Genomic DNA, 19,518 nt, shown 5'->3' with positions numbered 1-19,518 from the left:
CTGCCTCGCAGGTGGTGCTGACACCCTGGGTGGTGGCTTCCTTGCAGTAGCCACTTGTCTCCCCGTTCCTACAGGGCTGGGGACACTGCTGCAGCCACCAGAGGCACGGGAGCATCACCAGGGCAGGTGGCTTATGGATCAGCCTGTGACAACAGATGCGCCAAGGCACATGGATGCACCTCAGCATCCTGCTGGGCATCCATAAGTACAGACCATCCACAGACCATAAGCAGTGTCTCTGGCTATTCCGATAGCACCCGTGGCTCATGGAGAATGTCCAGAGAGCCTGGGGCAGATATTTCCTGCCACATTCTGCCTGCACAACGACGGTAACAGACACAAATAGGGATGCATGTGTCCTCTTCTAACAGGTCAGCCTTTTAAGCTGGACCCCAAGATGGCTCACAAGAAGTTGAAGATCTCCAATGATGGGCTGCAGATGGAGAAGGACGAGAGCTCATTGAAGAAGAGCCACACGCCCGAGAGGTTCAGCGGGACAGGGTGCTATGGCGCGGCAGGCAATGTCTTCATCGACAGCGGCTGCCACTACTGGGAGGTGGTGGTGGGATCCTCGACCTGGTAGGCAGCCCCTTTCTCTTCCCTCCCGCTCCTGGAGGCCCTTGGATGTCCCCAGAGATGGCATGGGACGTGCTAGGGTTAAAGGCCAGGGTTGTTCATGATTAGAAAGGTGGCTGCTGTTGTCATTGCTGGACCTTAAATCCAGGTGGCTGTGGGTTTCAAGGGGTCTATGAGCTTCTCTTTGCTAGAAGCCTGTGGGTTAGATCCAGTCAGGCTGCAAGGTGAAGCTTTACATCCTCGTTTTTCTCACCTGCTGACCCCATTGATGCCTGCCGGGGCTCAGATTGCACCTTGATGGCACCATCACTGGGTGCAGGCTCTCACATGAGCGACTTGATCCTGTGCAAGCAGCCAAAAATGTGTACAGCCTGAGCACACAGAAGACACCCGGCCGATGAGTGACGACCCAGGCCAAGGCTGTTCAGGGCTGAACCAATTCCTTCTTTTCCTGTGCAGCTCACTCCAGCTGAAGGCCAGCATCACTCTGAGGGCGTTAGGGTCCCAGCAGCAGGTGCAGAACAGTGCCGGTAGGAGCTGATCGAGTGACTCGGAGCCAGCCCAGGGACCCGTGTCTTGGGGAGGCTCACAGCCAGGATGCTCAGATCAAAGGTGGAGCAGGACCTGCGTGCGGCGGGCAGTGTGCCTTCCACCGCCCCATGGCAATGTGATGTCCCTGTGGTGCTCTGCTTAATCCCTGCTGGAGCACCCACAGCCAGGCTTGCTTTGAACGGGGCTCTTCAAACATTTGCTCGCAGGAAATTGGGTTTGGGCTTAATTCCACGCTGAGGTCGCTAAGCAAAGCTTCTCCTCTCTTCTAGGTACGCCATCGGCGTGGCTTACAAGTCAGCCCCCAAGAACGAGTGGATTGGGAAGAACTCCTCATCCTGGGTCTTCTCCCGCTGCAACAACAACTTTGTGGTGAGGCACAACAACAAGGAGATGCTGGTGGAGGTCCACCCACAGATGAAGCGCCTCGGCGTCCTCCTGGATTACGACAACAATGCGCTCTCCTTCTACGACCCGGCCAACTCCCTCCACCTCCACACCTTCGAAGTCTCCTTCATCCTGCCCGTGTGTCCGACGTTCACCATCTGGAACAAATCCTTGATGATCCTCTCGGGTCTGCCTGCCCCGGACTTCATAGATTACCCAGAGCAGCAGGAGTGTAACTGCAGGCCCCAGGAGTCCCCGTACGTATCAGGGATGAAAGCCTGTCACTAGGATGCTCAGCCCTGCCCGTGCCCCATGGTGGCACTGGTGATGCTGGTGGGTGCTGGTGGTGGGTGCCAGGAGCCTGCCAAGCTGGAGAGCCGCCGTGCAGCCAGAACGCTCCAAGGAGTGAGGACCCGCCTGCCTGCCCGCCCACAGCTCATCTTATTTTTAAGGGGAAAGAGAAAGAACCCCTGACCACGTCTGAAAATGAACTCCTGTCGGCAAGCTCAGCGCAGTCGTGCACAAGGCTCACGCAGCATCTTCGTGGTGTGCGCCAGGCTCTCCCAAGGCAGATCATCACACAGATGGTTCTGTTTCCCCTCAGGGGCTGGAAAGGCTGGGGTGGGATTTTGGGTGACCTCCTCGGGTGCTGTGGTGAGCAGGGGGACGACTCGTGTGTCTCCACACGGCACAGGTTGGGGTAGGAGGGGTTGGCTTTTTGGAGACCTGCAGAGCCAGGTGAGAACTGGGCATCATTTGCTGGTGAGACCTTTCTGTTTGGCCAACATTTGGCAGCTTCCCTGTTAGGGTAGGTACCGGCGTGGGGTCGGTACCTGCGTGGGGTAGGTACCTGCGTGGGGTAGGTAACTTGCACTTGGAGAGGCCCCCATGGGGGAAGCAAGGCAATGGGTACGTGGTGCATTTCTGCTGCTCCCTGTGCTTGGCTGGGGCTGCAGTCCCATGCTGGGGGGGGGTCCAACCCCCACCCCTCTGCCCCACCGCTTCGGGAGGTCCCAGTTCACCAGGATGCAGGGAGGCCCCCGTCGAGCACTCGCTCAGGAGCCAGTCGAGGTGCACGTTGCCCCCGGCACAGATGCTCCTCCGTTAGCTTTGCATCGGGTATCCCTGCAGACACTGGTGCTGAGCAGAGGGGCACATTTTGCCCAAAGACCATCTCTGTGCTTTGTGACGCAAAATCTCAATTTAGGACCCCAAAATCTCAGCTCTCGGTTTGTGGTGTGAGCCATGGTGGTGTGAGCATGGGGCTGTCCTGTTTGCTCTGAGGCAAAAGGCTGAATCCAGCCTTGGGGCCCCAGCAAGCTCCTGAGCTGCCACCAGTGCTCCCAGTAACCACAAGCACCAAGTCCCCTGCAGATGGGGCCAGCAAGGACGTCAGGCAGCACAGTGGCACGGAATGTGCTGATGCTCAAGCTTTGGTCCATGGTATTTGAAAATCCCTTTTTCTCCTCTGGATGTGGTACAGCCTTGGTGGCATCACACATGGACTGAGACCTCCCAGCTCTGCCAGCCTTTTCCTTGCTTTTTTATTATTATTATTAATTATTATTATTATTATTATTGCAATGGGGAGAGACCCCTGGACCTTGCTGACAGGAAACTACCTCAAAGCCCAGCCTTGGAGGGGTGGGTGGCCGGTTCAGACGGGGTGACAGCACTTAGAGGCTCTTCCCACAGCAAGGAGCAGGCACAGGGGCTATGGGAAGGGGTCCCCACCAGTGGGCCATCCTGGGGGACTTGTGTCATTGAGGGCATCCAGGCAGAGCAGGTATACAAAGAGCCCATTCCTCAGCACAGCATCCCTCTGCTTAACCGGGGTGGCATTTTCAGTGACTGGTTGCCCAATGCTCTGGGGAGAGAAGAGGAAAAGGGACATTGCCACTTGCACTGCTAAGTCAAGTTTTGCCTCCAGTCTGGGCTGCTTTCCCATTGCTCGTGGGCTGGTGGTGCTTGGCAGGGGCTTGTGGCACACGGTGCATCCCTCCCGAGCAGACAGAGCAGTTTTATTTGCTTTAGGCCCCAGCATTCGAAAGCACGGGGTGGGGACTGAGCAGGGATTGAGCTGCCGTTCCCTGCAGCTAAGCACACAAACACAGTTCATTTTAAGAGGCTAAGTTGCCATTTTCGGTTGGATGTATTTTTCCAAAGCCACATGGAGCTATCAGTAAAGTCTTTTCCCCTTGTGCTGACCTCAGCCAGGGCTGCTCGCACTGCATCACCCTCCAGCAAATGCCCACGCACTGGAGATGGATTTTAGCTTTTGCAATCCAGGTGCCAAGCTTTCTGCCGGCACCGGCACCGCTTTGACCGGCTTATTGCTAGCGGACTCAGCGCATCCAGTAAAGCACACGAGCCGTTAATGTGACATTTGCACCTGATGAAATTGCACTAATCGTGGCAGGACCCCCGCACACCTTTGCGCGTGTCTTGTCCCGCAGCAGGCAGGCGGATGAAGCGGGGAGCCCCGAACTCCAAAAGCGCAGGCCTGGGGTGGGAGTGACGTCTGGGTCACCCACGCCATCCTCTCCTGGGGGTGGAAGAGCAGAACCTGCCCCAGCACTGCCAGGGGGCTGGGAGCAGCAGCCCCCTCCCTGCCCCTCCGTGTGATGCTCCCCCGCTGCCTCGCAGCCTTTGCCCCCAGCCCATGAGTGAGCCGTCCCTTTGGCCAAACCCATCCGGCACACGATGACACGACAGCGGTTGTAGCTAATCCGAGTCCCTCAGGCTGTGCAGCCTGCCGTTATGAATGAGCACGTTTCCCACGGCCCAGTGGAGGGGCAGGAGGCAGGCAGCAGGGTCCCCGTGGGGCTGGGGGTGCTGTTGGCCCCACTTCTCCTGGCGACCCCGCTATACAGACCTGGGACGTGGTGAGGCCCTGGTTACTGTGCCTCCTGCCTGACTCTTCTCTTCCATGTGTAACATACTCATTTCTGGGGGAGGGTTGCTTTTCCTTTTTATGTTTTCTTCCTTTTTTTTGGTTTTTCTTTTTGGCAACTCTTTTGTTAATGTGTATATATATATATATAAATATAATATAATATATATACGTTACTGAATGTGTCTGTGTTTGGCAGAGATTGCGTGGCGTGTGACATCCGCGGTCCACAAAATGCTCCTTTTGGCCATCACCAAACTTCTGAGAACATGCAGACTGCAGACGTCGGGGTTACTGAGTCAGGGGCGTAGCAAGAAATCAGTCATGCCAAAGAAAGGGCCTTCGCTTATAGCCCAGGATGGGGATGAGAAGCCTTCCTGTTTGGCAAAGCCCCTGAGAGCACAACAAGCTTCACGGGGCAGCTCAGCGGGAAGTGGTGGGAGGGTTTGCTGTCCCCAGGGCCAGTGCTGTGTGTCCCATGCGTGTCCGTGAGGCTCTGCAGGCGGAGCAGGGGGAGATGCATCCAGCAAACCACATTTCTCATCCTGGACTGCAGCCCAGGCTCAAGAGCCCAGGGGGGTGGGTCAGGTCATGCAGGATGCTGCAGCCCTGTCCAAAAAAGTCCATATGCAGAAATATTCAGCACCCTGCTCGCAGCCCCTGGAGGGTGTCATGCAAAGGCATGGTGTCCACATCTTGAGGACACCAAGTGCTCCAGCCTGCCCTCTCCCAAGGCTGCAGGGGCTGCTGGCAATCCCTGCATGCCAACCAGATGCTGTGGGGACCTTGTTTCTGCTGCCCACCAGCCCAGAGCCCCAGGAGCTGTGGGAGGGCAGGGATGGAGCCCCTGCCCCGGTGCAGTGTGGCTGATGGCCAGCTCCTCTACTCGCTGCCCCTCATTTCCCCTTTCTGCTACCCATGCCTCTGTAGCCGGAGGGCCATGCCAGCCCTCTGGAGCCACCCAGTCCCAGCACAGCCCTCCAGAGCACTGAGACCAAGGTGGGCAGAGCACTTTGCAGAGATGTAGCTGGACGTGGCCGCAGAAATGTCCCCTCACTGCCTGGGAGGTGTCAGCAGAGAGTGGGGAGCCCCAGAGCTGCCCCGCCACAGGGACATGAAGACATACAAGCCCATAGGAGATAGAGCCTGCCTTTGTTGAGCATAAGTGCCTAAAATATTTATGAAGTGGAAAACATATGGTGCAAACCAACACTGTAAAAGTAAATATTTCTTACTTTATTCCTTTGCTCTAGGCTTTTTCCCATTAAACATTAAATGCCAACACATGGAAACCGGCCTCAAGATTGAGTAGCTGCTTTCATTATGGGACAAACCTGTGGTATTTGCAGTACCTCAGACTGCTGCTTTTGCTGCGTGGAGCTTACAAACACAGCTGTAAAAAGCCACTGGTGGGGCCTGTTGCTAGCCTTCTGCTTCTTCCATGCAGTACTACCAGCCTGAAGACCCCACTGATCCAGAGCACCACAACAAGCTCCCCACAGCCTCAAGGACTCACAGCCTACTATGTTTCTGACTCTTGCTTTTGGAGCAAATTCTGCAAAGCCCTCCCATACGATGCCAAGTATGTTAATGAGGTTGCTAATTGCATGACCCTTGTCTTTGGCTGGTGATGACTGTTCAGGGCAGAAGCTGGGGGCTGCAGCTCCCCTGCATGGCAGCACGTGCCTGAAACACCAAGAGAAGACCTCAGTTGACATCAGGGACAGATAGCACAGGACAGGGAAAGCCAGGGATCCTCCTGTGCATGGCTGTGATCCAAGGTAGCCAGGACACGCTGCCACTCCTGATGCCTGGGGACCAGCTGGAGAACCTGCTCTCCAGCCCAAACAGTGGTCATCATCTACTCAGCTTCCAGTCCTGGAAGCTGCTGTGTGTGACTCCCTGGGCAGCAACAGTCAGATTCTGCAGGGGATCCTAACTTAGTCACCAGGTAGCTCGGCCCTTGCCGTCAGCTCGGGCCTGCACTGGGAGATGGGTGCTGATGATGGCCGTGAGCTGGAGGTGATGGTGGGCCCACCTCGAGTGCTCCTGGCTTTCCTGGCCCCCTCAGAGGGGTGCCAAGGAGCCAGGACTCAGACTGGGTGCTGAGGGTGCCTCCAGGCCGGGCAGGGAGGGCTCCACACTTGTGGGGGGAGGCCTGGCGGCCTGCAGCCTGCGGCACATGGGGAAGGGGAGCACGGGCACGGGGAATCACACGCACAGCGGTTTAGGTCAGAAGGGACCTCTGCAGGTCATCTACCCCAACGTGGGAGCTGCGCAGCCCTCTGAGGCAGATCTGGAGACTGGGAAGCCGATGGTCCTGGCTGGACCTGCAGCTTTGGTCACCTGGCTAAAAGTTTGCGGAGATGCACTCTGGCTTGAAGGTGAGGACATGTTGAAGCAAGAGGGTGGCTCAGCACACCAAATACCTGCCTCAGCCCATCCTTTGCAGACTAACCATCTGGCCAGGCCCCGGACTCACAGATTTTTGGCCTTCCAGTGAGGGATGAAGATGCTGCTGAAGACGCCATTCCTGCTTGTGCTCAGATCACAGATCTCTTCTATGGTCCCCTAGCCGCATGCCTGCTTCAGGTAGGATTTCAAAACAGAGGCTAAATAGGAAATGAGCCTAATGCTGCTTTCATTAACAGCACTGGGAACTTTGCTACTGACATCAGCAAGACTGGAGATAAGCCTCAGCTCTTGAAAAATGCAACCCTTTCTTCATATTTAATGTATACTCAGTCTTTCAAGTTCAAGCAAATACTTTTCAGCCATCTGGGAGGTACCAGTAAGTGAAATCACGTTCTGAAGCATCTTCAACCCTCCTTCTCACATTGGTAATTCAAATGAATGGCGAACACGGGTTAGCAAAGCTAGAGCAAACCCTAGAGCTAGGGGCAGGGACCACAGTGCCCAGCAGACTTCACTACAGGCTCAGGGAGATGTGGGCAGCTTCTTTGGTGGCCAGGGGGCCCGCATCAAACATCTGAAGCAAGAGGAAGAAAACTGGAGATCAGCCACTGAAGCCTGGAAACTTGATCCCGCTGAAACAGCTGGATTTTTGGAGCCCTTGGGTTCACACTAGGGATTTGGTATGTACCACATTCATTGAAACCTTTCAGCAATCCCCACACCACCCTCTCAATAAATAAATAAAAATTAAATAAAAATTAAAGGCAAGGACAAGGACAATAAATGAGAGAAAAATGTGAGCAGGTTTTCCTTTAATCTCTAAATTCCCCTTCCAAACCCTACCAAATCATAAACAATGTGACTTTTTCTCCATTTTTTTTTTCCTACTTGGCCCTAACACAAGTCCTAAAAAGGGTGCAGAAGATGAGGGGCACCACTATCACTGTTGACCAGACCCTGCAGTAGAAGAGACAGCAGCCCTACACCAACCCAACGAGTAGCAAGGGCATGAACAGAACAAGACACGGTTGCTCCTGAAGCCTGCACAAGGGGACGCAGCTCCTGCCCACAAATCAGGGGCAAATCACACGCACTGGCTGGAAACACCAGCTGTGTAAATCCCACTGTCAGCTGGATGAGGGTGGTCACTGTGGGGCAGCAGCTGCTCTGCACATCTCAATCAGCAGAGCCCTTCCCACCCTCGGCACTCCCATGCCATGCAGAAAGCATAGGTTATCCTTTCCATGTGGGTTTTTGGTTGTGCTTAGCACCATGCTGGCAGAGCAGCTCACAAATATTCATTTGTTCCTGGAGCCCCCACGAGATGCTTATCTCCACTCTGCAGAGGGCTGGCACCTTAAGCACAGCAAGATTAATACAGCTGCTTTCAAGAGTGTCGGCGATGCAGGGGGCTGTTCCTCGGGGCTGTTAACACTTTCAGAGGATGGTGTTTAATGTTTGCTGCTGAGATTGACTGAGCATGTGGAAATGCCATTTTCGGAGGCTTGTGATCTGGGGAACTGGGACTAATTATTTTTTTAGAGATGCAGTGAAGGTTAGTGCACTTGGTGAATTCCACAAGCAGCTTTTGGATGTTCCATGGCTGTTTTTCGGTTGAAGATCATTGATTAGTGTTACACTAGTGCTAGGAGGTGGGTTTTGCCCTGGCATTTTTCTTACACATAGAACGCCAGGCACCGCTCCTGGCTCTGCTCATTTTTCTACCCAAAACTGCAGCCAAAATATGCTGTACACAGCACATCTGTGTGTCAGCTGAACCACCAGAAAGTTATTCTTCTTTGGCGTGCACCCAGCTCTCAGGGCAACTCAACAGCACCATTGCTACAGGACCTGGTTTGCCTCCTTCATCAGGCACAACAACTGCAAAATGTTGGAAGGGAGGAATTCTTCAAGCCATGAACAACTTACAGGCTTTAGTGCAGGAGGCACAAGCTTTCTCAGAGAAATTGCAATGGAGGAAAGCCAGGGATCCTCCTGTGCATGGCTGTGATCCAAGATGGCCAGGACACATTGCCATTGTGCTGCTGGGGAGCAGATTAACTGCTGGCAGGGATCAGAGATCAGCGGACTGGGTGTTGGTGTGAACAAACAGCATTTGCCCTTTTTCTGAATAAGCCTCAGCACTGCTAAGGACAGGTGTTAACCCAGATGCCTGAAGAGCTGCTGGGAAATGGAAGCTTTGGAAAGGAATGGTCTCAGGGGTGCTGTGCATCACACCCTCTCTATCCTTCCCCTCAAAGCAAACAACAGGAGCCTCCATCACTCCAGAAATTGCTTTGTGTTGCCTGTATTTACTGCATTAATCGGGGAAACTGGATGAGTGCACCCAGCCCCAGTGTGGGGATGTTCCCTCCAACCCCACCAGAAATCTGGGCATGGCCCCGTGCTCCCCATCCACATTTCCTAGAAGCCAGAGGAGGCTTTACCCCATAACCAAGCATAATTTCTGGCTGTCTTTATTGTCATGAAGCAGATGGCGCTCGGCAGAACAGCAAGGAGGTTTTTCCTCCTTCTTGCTTTATTTGGAGCCCTTCTCCATTAACCTCTGGTTTCTAGGAAACAATATCTTTTGTGGATGGGCATCTGTGAAAGTCAATTTAAAACCATTACTGACGTGGCAGGTTGCTTCTTAGAAAGAAAAAGACTTTGCTGAGAAGATGAAATTGGCTTTGCCGCTGCTTTCCAGGAATCCGCTTTTAAACACACAAGGCTTCAGTGTCACACGCACAGCAATTCAAACTAGAAATTGCTTCCTCGAGCCAACCAGGAGGGGAAAGATTGGCCTGCAGTTTTGGGTTGGGCTGAAGGGAAGGTTAATGCTGTTTTGGGAGCCTTGTGTGCTTTGTTTGGTTGGTTGGTTTGGTTTGGTTTGCTTTGCTTTGTTTTGTTGCTATTATTTGCTCTGGAGTTCATGAAATAGGAGATACGAAAAAGCTCCCTTGCCAGTGCTCAACATCCCCCTGCCTGGGAAGCTGCAAAGCAAAGAGACAGGACAAATTATTATTTTTATATATTAAGTGACATCAAGAGACTGCCTCATCTGTAGCTGTTCACCAACAACAATGGCTTGCACTGAGATGAGATAATCCAGTCCAGGAGTACAAAGCTGCAGTCCCTCCATCCATGAATGAACATTCCTTTAACCAGTTAATTAACTCCTGGTTGGGGAAAACAATCAAACAAAGAAAGAAAAACAGAAAATATTGTTTTATAAATGGACAGAATGGAAAATTACACACTGGAGCAGCTAGCTGACAGACTGCATGGGGTAAATGATTTACAGTGTCTGAACTGGCCCCAAATTAGTCCTCCTTAGCAGAACTCTAACTGAGATTTTAAATACTCATCTGAAGTGCCAGCCCCTAAAATTGCCAGTTCTTGACCATTAACCACATCAAAACACATCGCTTCACTGTGCCTGCGGGTGTGCTGAAACGGGGCTTACAAAGAGTGGCACCTGACGTCTGTTGGCGCCTGGGGCAGTGGGCACAGGGAGGATCACCAGGACACACAGCCCCTGGTGTCCTCTGCTTGAGGAGATCCCAGGCACCAGCCAAGCCACCCAGCAGTGCACGTGCCACCCTGGTCCCGTTGGTGCTTGTCTCCTGGGAACATCGAGTCAGGACTGGCTGCAGCATCCACCTGGTCAGCGGTCACAGCAGGAGCGGCACCGAGGCTGAAAACCAGAAATGAGCCCAGTTCTCCATGGCAACGAGGAGGAATTGGGTCAGCTGGAGGAGGTGAGAGTACCCAGGAGCTTTAAAAGCAGACACCCAGCCTGAAAAGCAGAGCCAGCCCTGGGGACAGGGCTGCGAGCAAGGAACACTGCCAGGGCTTGTCCATGTCAGCGTGGGGACTCTCGGTGGCTCTCTGGTGGCACGGAGCTGTGGGTCACCAGGTGCAGCTGTGCCATGTGTGTGCACCTGAAGCCAGCATCTTGTGCTCTTTGCTTTGCAACTTCCGTGCAGTTTTAACAACCAAAGTAAGCACTTTACAGCAAATTAAGCAATTATACTTTGAAAGCTATGCAAAAATTACCTGCGAGATTCCCACAAGGCCTGCCAGAGCCAGGAATTCACCAGCACTGCAGGGAGGCATCAGCACTTTGGGGGGATTCAGTGCTTTAGATGACACTTGGGCTCTGATGTCTGATGTCCCTGGGCTCTGATGTGACCTAAAATGTGGCAGTCACTTGTTGCATCTTTGCCCTTCAACTGTCATTAAAAGGCCTCAGTTCTGCTCCCAGCTGTCTCAGCATGTGACCTGGAGATGAATAACTCCTCTTGAGCAGTACCTTCGTCTGTAAAATGTGTTTCTTAATGCACCTCTACCTGGTAATGAGTTAAACACAGCAGCTTGAGAACCGAGGGGAAATGCTGTTGATGACGAAGTTACAGTGCTATTTCAGCTCAGCAGCACACAGTGACTGCACAAATGCTATTTAGGGGTGGTTAAAGGGATGGGAGCCCTTTGCTGAGCATCCCTGTTGAGTGGGGCTTGCCAGACTCCTCTTACATCTTTGTGGGAAATACCTATATCCTGAGGAGCTCAAGATGGGACCCTCTCTCTGGACTGTGGTTCAGTGAAGACGAGGTAAGCAGATCTTCCCATACGTGCAGTCCCATGGAAGATGGGATCTGCTTCCCCACATGCCTCCTGCACAGCCCTGCTTGCAGGCCTGCAGCTCCCAAACCCATCCTGTACAGGCTGTGCTCAGCACAGGTCTCGCTCTAACTCCTTAAAATGGGTGCCCCTTATGTCCACTCTGTCCTTTCTTTCTGATTCACAGCCACTCACTGCCAGTTAAATGGGAGCCGCTGCTTCAAGGAAGGCTTTCAGCAACAAAAGATGTCCGTTTTTTTTTAGAACACGGCACTTAGACAGGGGTAGGTTCAGCAGTTCAAGCTGAATATGCTGCAGGCTTGAGCACAACTCAGAGCAGACCAAGCTGGAGGACCCAAACCTTTTCAGCTGAAGCTTCACCATCTCCTGGATGCCCTGCACAGAGCTGTGGTCAGACAGTATGGGCATACCAAATGCTGGCCTTGTGACTCCCAAATGCTGTCTCAGTTCAGCAACTCTTTGAAACAGATGAAACAAATGGAACCTTTACCAAAATAAAAAGCTTTTAAAGCCAGATGTCACGCCTGGTTGTGGAGTCCCTACAAGCAAGTCTCCCACAGCTTCTCTGGAAGGCATCCAGCACAACGGCTCTCAGCATCGTGTTTTGATGTGGGGGTCACTCAGCATGGCTTCAGGTGGCAGCAGTTGTCTTGTGCTGGCCTCTCCAACAGAGGTGGTTGCTGAGGTTTTCCAGCTCCGTGCTCTTCAGAAACGTTATTGTGACTGGTGTCTGCCCCCTTGGACAGGCTCCTGCCTGGCTCAGCAGCAGCCAGCCCAAACCAGGTGGGAGGGGAAGGCTTCGTGGGCATCCTGTCCTGAAATCCCCCTTCTCAACCAGGGCTTTACCATGGCACAACACCAATGACATTGGGTTGCATTGCGTTTGACCCCAAGAGATGCCCAGTCAAGCCATGGACCAGAGCAATCAGAAACAAAGGTAGTGAAGGAATTTGTAATTAAATTGCCATTAGATAGGTAACAGATTGTCTGACAGCTGACAGTGAGTGAAAACGCTCTACTCTGTCATGTTTTATCAGCATGAAAACCATTTGCAAGTGCTCTAATTACATTCCTAATTGCCAATGTGATTAGGGACCTGCAGCTGTTCATTAAACGTGTGTCACCCTCAGCCAGCAATCTGTAGGAGAGAATATTTAATTAATCAAATAGTGCATTGGATGAAAGCAGGAGATGGACAAGCCTGGAAGGTGAATGAGAAGTGGAGGAGCCTTGCACCAAAAGGAGCTAGTGGGTAGTGGGGTCATCACCTTCCAGCTCTTGGCGCCATGTCATACAATCTCTTTCAGAAGCTCAATAAACACCATGACAAAAAAAGTCAGCTTTCTGTCTATATTACTCCCCCTGGAGCATTCCTGCCCTCATGAGCAGACACTAACTTCTAATTCCAGCCAAATTTTTATCTTCCAGCATCTTATGCTCTTTATCTACAGGACAGTGCTCTCCTTGCTTCTGCTTCAGAGACAGCCTTGGCTCCCTCCTTACTCTTCCCCCAGTGCATCAATAGGCAGTCACCGGAGCTTGCCCAGCCCGCACTTGAAGGAGGATGGAGGAGTTCTGGTGCCCACCAGGTGCCCTCTCTGCTCAGCTCCTTGCCCATGACCATGCATCTCTCTGCAACTCTTCCACCCCCAGTTCTTTCCCAAGCATGCTGACAGCTCGGATGGGGCTCATCTTCTGCTGTTATGGGCAGAAGGGTTGGTGGCCCTTCAGAGCTCTACTGTGCCATGCTTCCCCTTGGCTAACACCAATTAAACACTCAGGATTGCAGTCTTAGACTAGTCCAACTTCAAGAGCAACCATGGGGCAGAAAAATCCAGCCCATGGTCTTGGTGCTGAGCTTCCTCCAGGAGGTGGGGTCAAGAAAGGCTGTGATTAGCAGGCTGACACAAGCTACAAAGTCCCTGAATCCCTGCAAGGGCTGCTGGAGCTCAGGGTCTCCGGAGAGGAGGCAGGAGCACTTGCATGTGCAGGCAGGGGAGCAAGCAGGGGAGGTGGGCAGGGGGGCGGGCAGCCCTCTGACCTCTGTCTGGGAGCATTGTGGTGGCACGTGCCATGTGTCAGCTCATCTGAGTGAGCTGTGTCAGTCCTACGGCGACACACCCAGCCAGAGGGTTATGGCAGTAAAGGCATCTTCCAGGAGAGTTTTCTGGGAAGTCGCATGGTTGAAGGGAGCAGCGGCAGTGACACAGGCAAGAAGAACCACGTCTCTCAATCTGGCAGCTGGAAGAAGAAGGGTTTGGAAGAGGTCACCCACAGCCCCAGCTGATAAGGCACTCAAGAGACTACGCTGACTGCAAGCTCCTGAAAATCGACCAGGAGCAGCCAGTCCCGTGGGCTAGGCTGGGCTCTGTGCGCTCTTGCAAACCTGTGAAGTTTCCTCCATGGCCTCAGGAGGAAACGGCACTTTTGAACACACTGGCAGAGGTGTGAGACCATCCAAACTGACTTGGCCCAGGCAGACTGATTCCTTCCTGCAATCCTTCTCCAGGCAGGGAGAAGAAGATTTATAGAGAAGATTCATCTGCCTCTAATTTTGCTGGTGGCTGAAAGGTGTGTGATATAACTACACAGACAGGCGCTCGCTATGCCTCGTTGCTGCTGCCAGCAGGAGCTGCCCTGGGGACGAGGCAGTGGAGGATGAGCAGGTCTGCACGCTGTCACAGGGATTCGGCTGCAGAAGCTGCAAGCATGAATGGAGCCCCCGGCATGGCACAAAGAAGCTTTTTCCTGCCTTTCTGGGCTGCTGCTACTACACAAAAAATAACAGCAGTGGGGAACCTTCAGACCATTAAATGTGCCCATAGACACGGTGATGGGGCTCCATATCCACAGCTCCCCCTGCCCCATGGCCACACTCCCTTTGAGCTGACTGCTACTTGCCCATGCTAACGGGTGAGGTGCACTAGCGTCATGAGCCAGCTGCCGATATAATGACACCAACAGAGCTTCTGCTGTGTAGACATGCCCTGAATAAGCAGAAGGCAGTAAAACAAGTCAGAAACAAAACAGAAACGAGTGATGAACAGGTCCTTGTTCTTTCAACTTACCTCCTGACTTAGGACACTTGCTCCCTGGGTGCCTCCGTGCCTTGGCATCGCTGGTGCGAGGGGTTGAGCAGCTCCATCTGCACCACCGTCACTGCATCCTCCCTGCGAGGGACACTTTCTGCTGGTTCCCCAAAAGGCAGGCGGGGAGCACGGCCTCCTCCAAGTACAGGCAAGAGCACTGGGGGGACCACAAAGGAAAATGTCGTTTCTTGTTTTATCTAGGGTTTCCATTCCAAAGCATTTCTTTTCCCTTCCCATTTCAGGCAGCGCTTGAGAACATGGCTGAGAGGCCAGGGCTCGGAGGAGGCCCCCTCAATTTAAGAGCATCTCTTTGCTTAGCACCCCACTACATCCAGCTGCCTCTGCTCCCCTGAGCAGCAGGACAGAGAGAGGGAAAGGCACCAGAGTGCATCCAGATCAGTTCATTTCTTCAAATTTAACATGGCCTGGTGCTCTTGCCTTAAAATATTCTTGATCACAACAGGGAGAGTCTTAGGAGGCTTCACCTTAATCCCTGTTTAATTTCCACTTAAGAAAATGTCGCTGTGGGTGTTTAATAAGAATTAATTCCTTTTTTTTATACAGTTACTTTCAATTAAACAGCCCCAGTGCTTCCTGGCTCTTCAAACCACCCTGAAGCGTGCTGAATCCTGCTTCCCATTCACTAACTCCAGCTCTGCTCAGCGTCACAGCTCAAGTTTCTGCAGCAGAGATCTCGCAGTGCTGCACAAGTCACCCCAGTGCCTGACAGATGCGGGGGAGCTGGGGCTCCTCTCCAGGCCCCACTGTGCCAGTTGTTTATTTGGGCTGACACCAGGCCCTGTCCCAGCGTGGGGGTCATTTCAGCCACAGCAGCCAAGCTGGGTGTGAAGGTCATGGAGCTGCCTGTAATCATCTATGAAGATGACACAGTCTGTCTGTGAAATTGTCACTGTGCCATTAGCTGTTGGCTTAGAGGGATGTGACTCAGGATGTGGCTAGTTCTCCATATTCCGGAAAAACAGAGTATGTTCTCTCTCTACACTTAAAGGGCAGAATCAACTCCGTTTGTTTTACAGTTTCACTTTCAATGACAGGACATAGAACAGACCAGGACCTTGAAGGATCGCCAGGTCCACCCTTTGCTGGAAAAATGGATCCTAGATCCTCACTCAGCTCTCAAGAAATAGAGCCAAGCAGGGGAAGACTGAATAAAAACATGGGTTGCTGGAAAGGCAGTTCAAAAAGTCTTAATACTACCCTCCAAGGACAGGGAGCCCAGACTAGAGATCTGCAAGCCTTTGCTGTGTCAGACCTCCCTGTCCTGGTCCCACTGGTCCCAGGGTCCTCCAGCTTTAAAGACTGCTTCCAGAAAGGGTCCCCAGCACCTGCTGGGCAACCTCGTTTGGGGCAGAGGGAGCCCAGAGCCTGCAGCCTGCAGACTGGGCAGGGAGGGACGTGCAACCACAAGGAGGAGGGGAAACGGAGGATGCCCCAGCACCTCTGCATCCCCCTGGCCATTTTGGGGACTCCTCACATGTGCTTCTGCAGGGCTTGCCCAGCTGATCATACAGTCCTGGGCATCTGCAGTGCAAGGCAGCGCAGCCTTGTCACTGTGCCTTTCTCCAGTCACCAGTCTCATTAGCACGGAGCTTTTGCCTCACAGGACCACTCAGTCCATGATAAGATAGCCTTGGGTGAAGCTTGCTGCTCCTAGATATCCTCTCTGGCCAGCCCTGCAGTTCTACTGCAGAGCCAATTATTCCTCCTTTCATCATGTTGCATTGTCTTTTTATTTCCCTAAGAGCAGTGCTTTGCCCTTGTCATTATTGCATTTTCTCTTATTGATTTCAGACCAATTTGTCAGCAAATAGAGATTATACCAAATACCAAACCCGCTCCTCCCACTGCAATTCCTCAGCACCTCCCCACCGCTGTCCTCTGCCCTCCACTGACCAAGGACCATTTGGCCAAGCCCCATCCCACTCTAAGCTACTTTCTGGGGGTGAAAGCACCAATTGTGACTGCTGCTCCCTGCCCCAGCTTCAGCAGCTGCAGCACCAAGTCCTAGCAGGCCACCACCAGCCTGCAGCCATCACTACCCACGGCAATATGGGTCCCCCAAGGGCTACTGGTCTCCAGGCTACTGCTAGCCTACAGAAGTCTTCCCAAGGGTGGACCAACATTTGCCCACTTTCCAAAGCTTTCTCTAGCAACACACAGCAGACCCTGCCCTGAGCTGGAGGCTGAAGTGGAGATGTCCAGAAGTCCCTCCCCACCAGTACTGCCCAGCTGTCCCACGGATCCTGGTGGTGTGTGCAGCTCCTGGTCAGTGCCTCTGAGCAGAGGCTGTCCTTCCCTGACCTGCGCAGGATTAGCATGTCAGAGGGCTGTTGGGACCACAGCATCACAGAATGTTAGGGATTGGAAAGGACCTTGAAAGATCATCTAATCCAATCCCCCAGCCACGCGAACAGAGGAGATGATGAGGCCGCAGGAGCCACTCCCAGGATGTGGCTAGTTCCCCATTTTCTCCAGGCTAACAGCAGCGGGGTTATTAGCAGGCTGAGTGGCAGCAGCAGCGTGTTCCACCGGCAGGAGGGGAAGATAAGACAGCAGCCCCATCACAACGAAACACATTTTTATAACCGCTGGTGAAAATTGATCCAATAAGTCTCTCTCCCGTAGCCTCAACAGACAACGTCACCTCCTGTGACAAAGACCTCTTTCATCTGCCGGCTGCCTGGGCACTGAATATGCTCTCCCATTAATGAATCATCAGCCTGTCAGGGAAGTTTGACTACTCTGATTTCTGAAAGTGATGGACGTGGCAGAGCTTTGCATGCTCAGCACCCTTCCTTTCCATTCCCCCATGCCAGGGAGACGTGGGTGCTGAAATGTGCATCTCTGTTGCTGGGGGAATTTGCAACCTTGGCTGCTGAAGAATAATGCACAAAGTTGCCTCTTCTGGTTACCTTTTAGATCTCCTTCTCCCCCCTGGGACCAGAGCAAGTAATTCTTTGCAGCTTGATCTATTGAACTCAGGACAGTAACATACTGCTCCCTTACTGAGGTTTTCAGTGCACACCCAGTGCATGTGCAACAGCAGCAGCTGTTCCCTTTCTCCCAGGGGGAGAGAAACCGCCTGGCATCATTTCATGGGGAGATAGCTGGGTCAGGAAAGTAGTCGGCCACACCACCGCCCTACAGCCAGAGGTGCACGCACTAAAACCTGCCTGGACATGGCTTTCCCAGTCCCGCTGTCTAGATGCTTGAAATATGAAAGAGGCAGGGAGAGGACCTCCACTGCTGGAGGGCCTCAGCTCCAAAGAGACAGGCAACACCTTCCATCAGACTGCAGGGCACAAGGGTGGGCAGGAAGCCCTCTCCAGTGGCAGAGCAGTGTCTTTAAGATGTGTTTTCCCAGGGGCCAAGCAGCCTCTTGGACTTCTACCGAGTCCCCCAAGGGCCTGGCTGGTAGCCGTAAGCTTCCCAGAGGTTTCCAGCTGAGCCTCTCATCCTTGGCACTTGGCATACCGTGGCCTCCCAGCATGGACAGTGGGCAGCACAGAGACACTGAGTCAGAAAAAAACAAGCAGGGTGGGCTCTCTGGAGGTCTCATCCAGCTTCCAGGTCTGACTTCAGAGCTGAGGGCCTTATCCACAAGAGTTAGCCTTCCTCACCCTTTGGCATGCTGCCACTTGTGTCCTGCCAGCAGGACATGTTGCTGTCCCACATTCGTGAGATGCCCACAGCCAAGAGGCAACGTAGTGGCAGAACCCAGAAGGGGTGAGAAATCTGCTGAGCTTTAGCCCGGTGCCAGGTCTGATATGCCACAAGTTTGTCTCCCAGGCAGTGGATTACACATAGCTCATGAGCACTGACTTTTATCTTTCTGAGGATCTGGCAGAAATTGCCTGCAGAACCTACGTGACCCAGCCAAAAAGCTCCTGCCCTGCAGGGTAGCAGATGCAGGGAGAAGCAGCGCTTGGTGCTTATTTCTTCAGTTCACGGTGATGTTTCCTAGGAACTCCTGCCATTGGTCTGTGATACTGTATGCCTGAACCTGAAAGAATTAAAGCACTGGGCCAGAAGAGATCCCAACCTCCTCTTTGCTGCAGTCCCCAGATTTTTCCTGCCAGATCTGCTGTGTCTCTGTGAATCTCACCCTCATCAGAGCCTGCTGGCCCAGCCTCGTGGCATGATGTCAGCACTATGGAGGTGCAGAGCTGAGCCAGCCACCCAGCTGCTCTACCCCAGCAGTGGCACGAGATGGGAACATCTGGTCTGGGATTCATCTGCCCCATCTTGGATGTCTTCTTTGTGAGGAGCTCAGCTGGACTTGGACACCTCACTGCCCTTGTGCTCCATTCTCTTACCACCAAGCTTGACAGAGAGCAAGGGGAGCCCTCACCCTGGTGCACCACTGCCAGGATGTAGGGCAAGAAAAGGAAAATGGCTGTCCAGGTGTTCAGAGCCCACTTGACCTCATTTCTCCTAGGGATCATCTCCTCTCCAGCAGCTCTCTTCTCTTCACACTGTTCCCTCTCTCCTCCCCACAGCTGGGGTGTCCAGCTCCCAGAGGCTGCCTTGTCCTGGCTGCCACATGCCTCCTTCCACTGCATCTCTCCCTAAATATTCCTTCTCCTTGCAGCTTCAGCACTAAGCCGTGCAGAACTTTGTCACGCTCCAAATGAAGGGCGAAGCATAAAAATAAGTTGTGTGTTATTTACGCTCCTCTGAATTGTGTGTGAATGGGAGTGCTGCAATTTTAAATGCTTTTAAAATCAGTTAAAGATTTAGATTTCTCTGTCGGTGACATTTGCAAGTTGATGTTGCTAAACACTGGAGTACAGCTCATTTGCAGCCACTAACAAGCACATCATAGGAGTCTGAAGCATTAAGAGTGTTGCTAATCTCCTATTATTTATAATGCTTGGTGTCTGGATATCACCAAGCCAAGAGCTGTTAGCCTGCAGCTGGAGTGTGCATCTCCCTTAAACAGAG

The 19,518-nt window shown here is 52.9% G+C and overlaps 1 protein-coding gene and 1 long non-coding RNA gene across 4 annotated transcripts in view; one reads left to right on the top strand and one right to left on the bottom strand.

Annotated features, from left to right (window-relative positions):
• MID2 (midline 2) overlaps nucleotides 1–4,576 on the top strand; it is a 73,764-nt gene extending 69,188 nt beyond the window's left edge. For all 3 annotated transcript variants that reach the window (XM_040572349.1, XM_040572350.1, XM_040572347.1), the window contains exons 9-10: nucleotides 372–579; nucleotides 1,398–4,576. In XM_040572349.1, the coding sequence (XP_040428283.1) occupies nucleotides 372–579; nucleotides 1,398–1,800 (611 nt within the window). In that variant the 3' untranslated portion in view covers nucleotides 1,801–4,576. The remainder of the gene's footprint in view (nucleotides 1–371; nucleotides 580–1,397) is intronic.
• A 3,128-nt stretch (nucleotides 4,577–7,704) lies between these two features.
• Nucleotides 7,705–15,431, bottom strand: LOC121077262. The gene is made up of 2 exons (XR_005823970.1): nucleotides 14,533–15,431; nucleotides 7,705–13,705 (listed from the first exon to the last, which is right to left on the bottom strand). It is a non-coding gene; the product is annotated as an uncharacterized LOC121077262 (long non-coding RNA).
• Between the last annotated feature and the right edge of the window lie 4,087 nt (nucleotides 15,432–19,518).

This window comes from Cygnus olor, chromosome 13 (assembly GCF_009769625.2).
Source record: "Cygnus olor isolate bCygOlo1 chromosome 13, bCygOlo1.pri.v2, whole genome shotgun sequence".
NCBI lineage: Eukaryota > Metazoa > Chordata > Aves > Anseriformes > Anatidae > Cygnus > Cygnus olor.
This window is presented reverse-complemented; position numbering and strand designations above follow the sequence as displayed.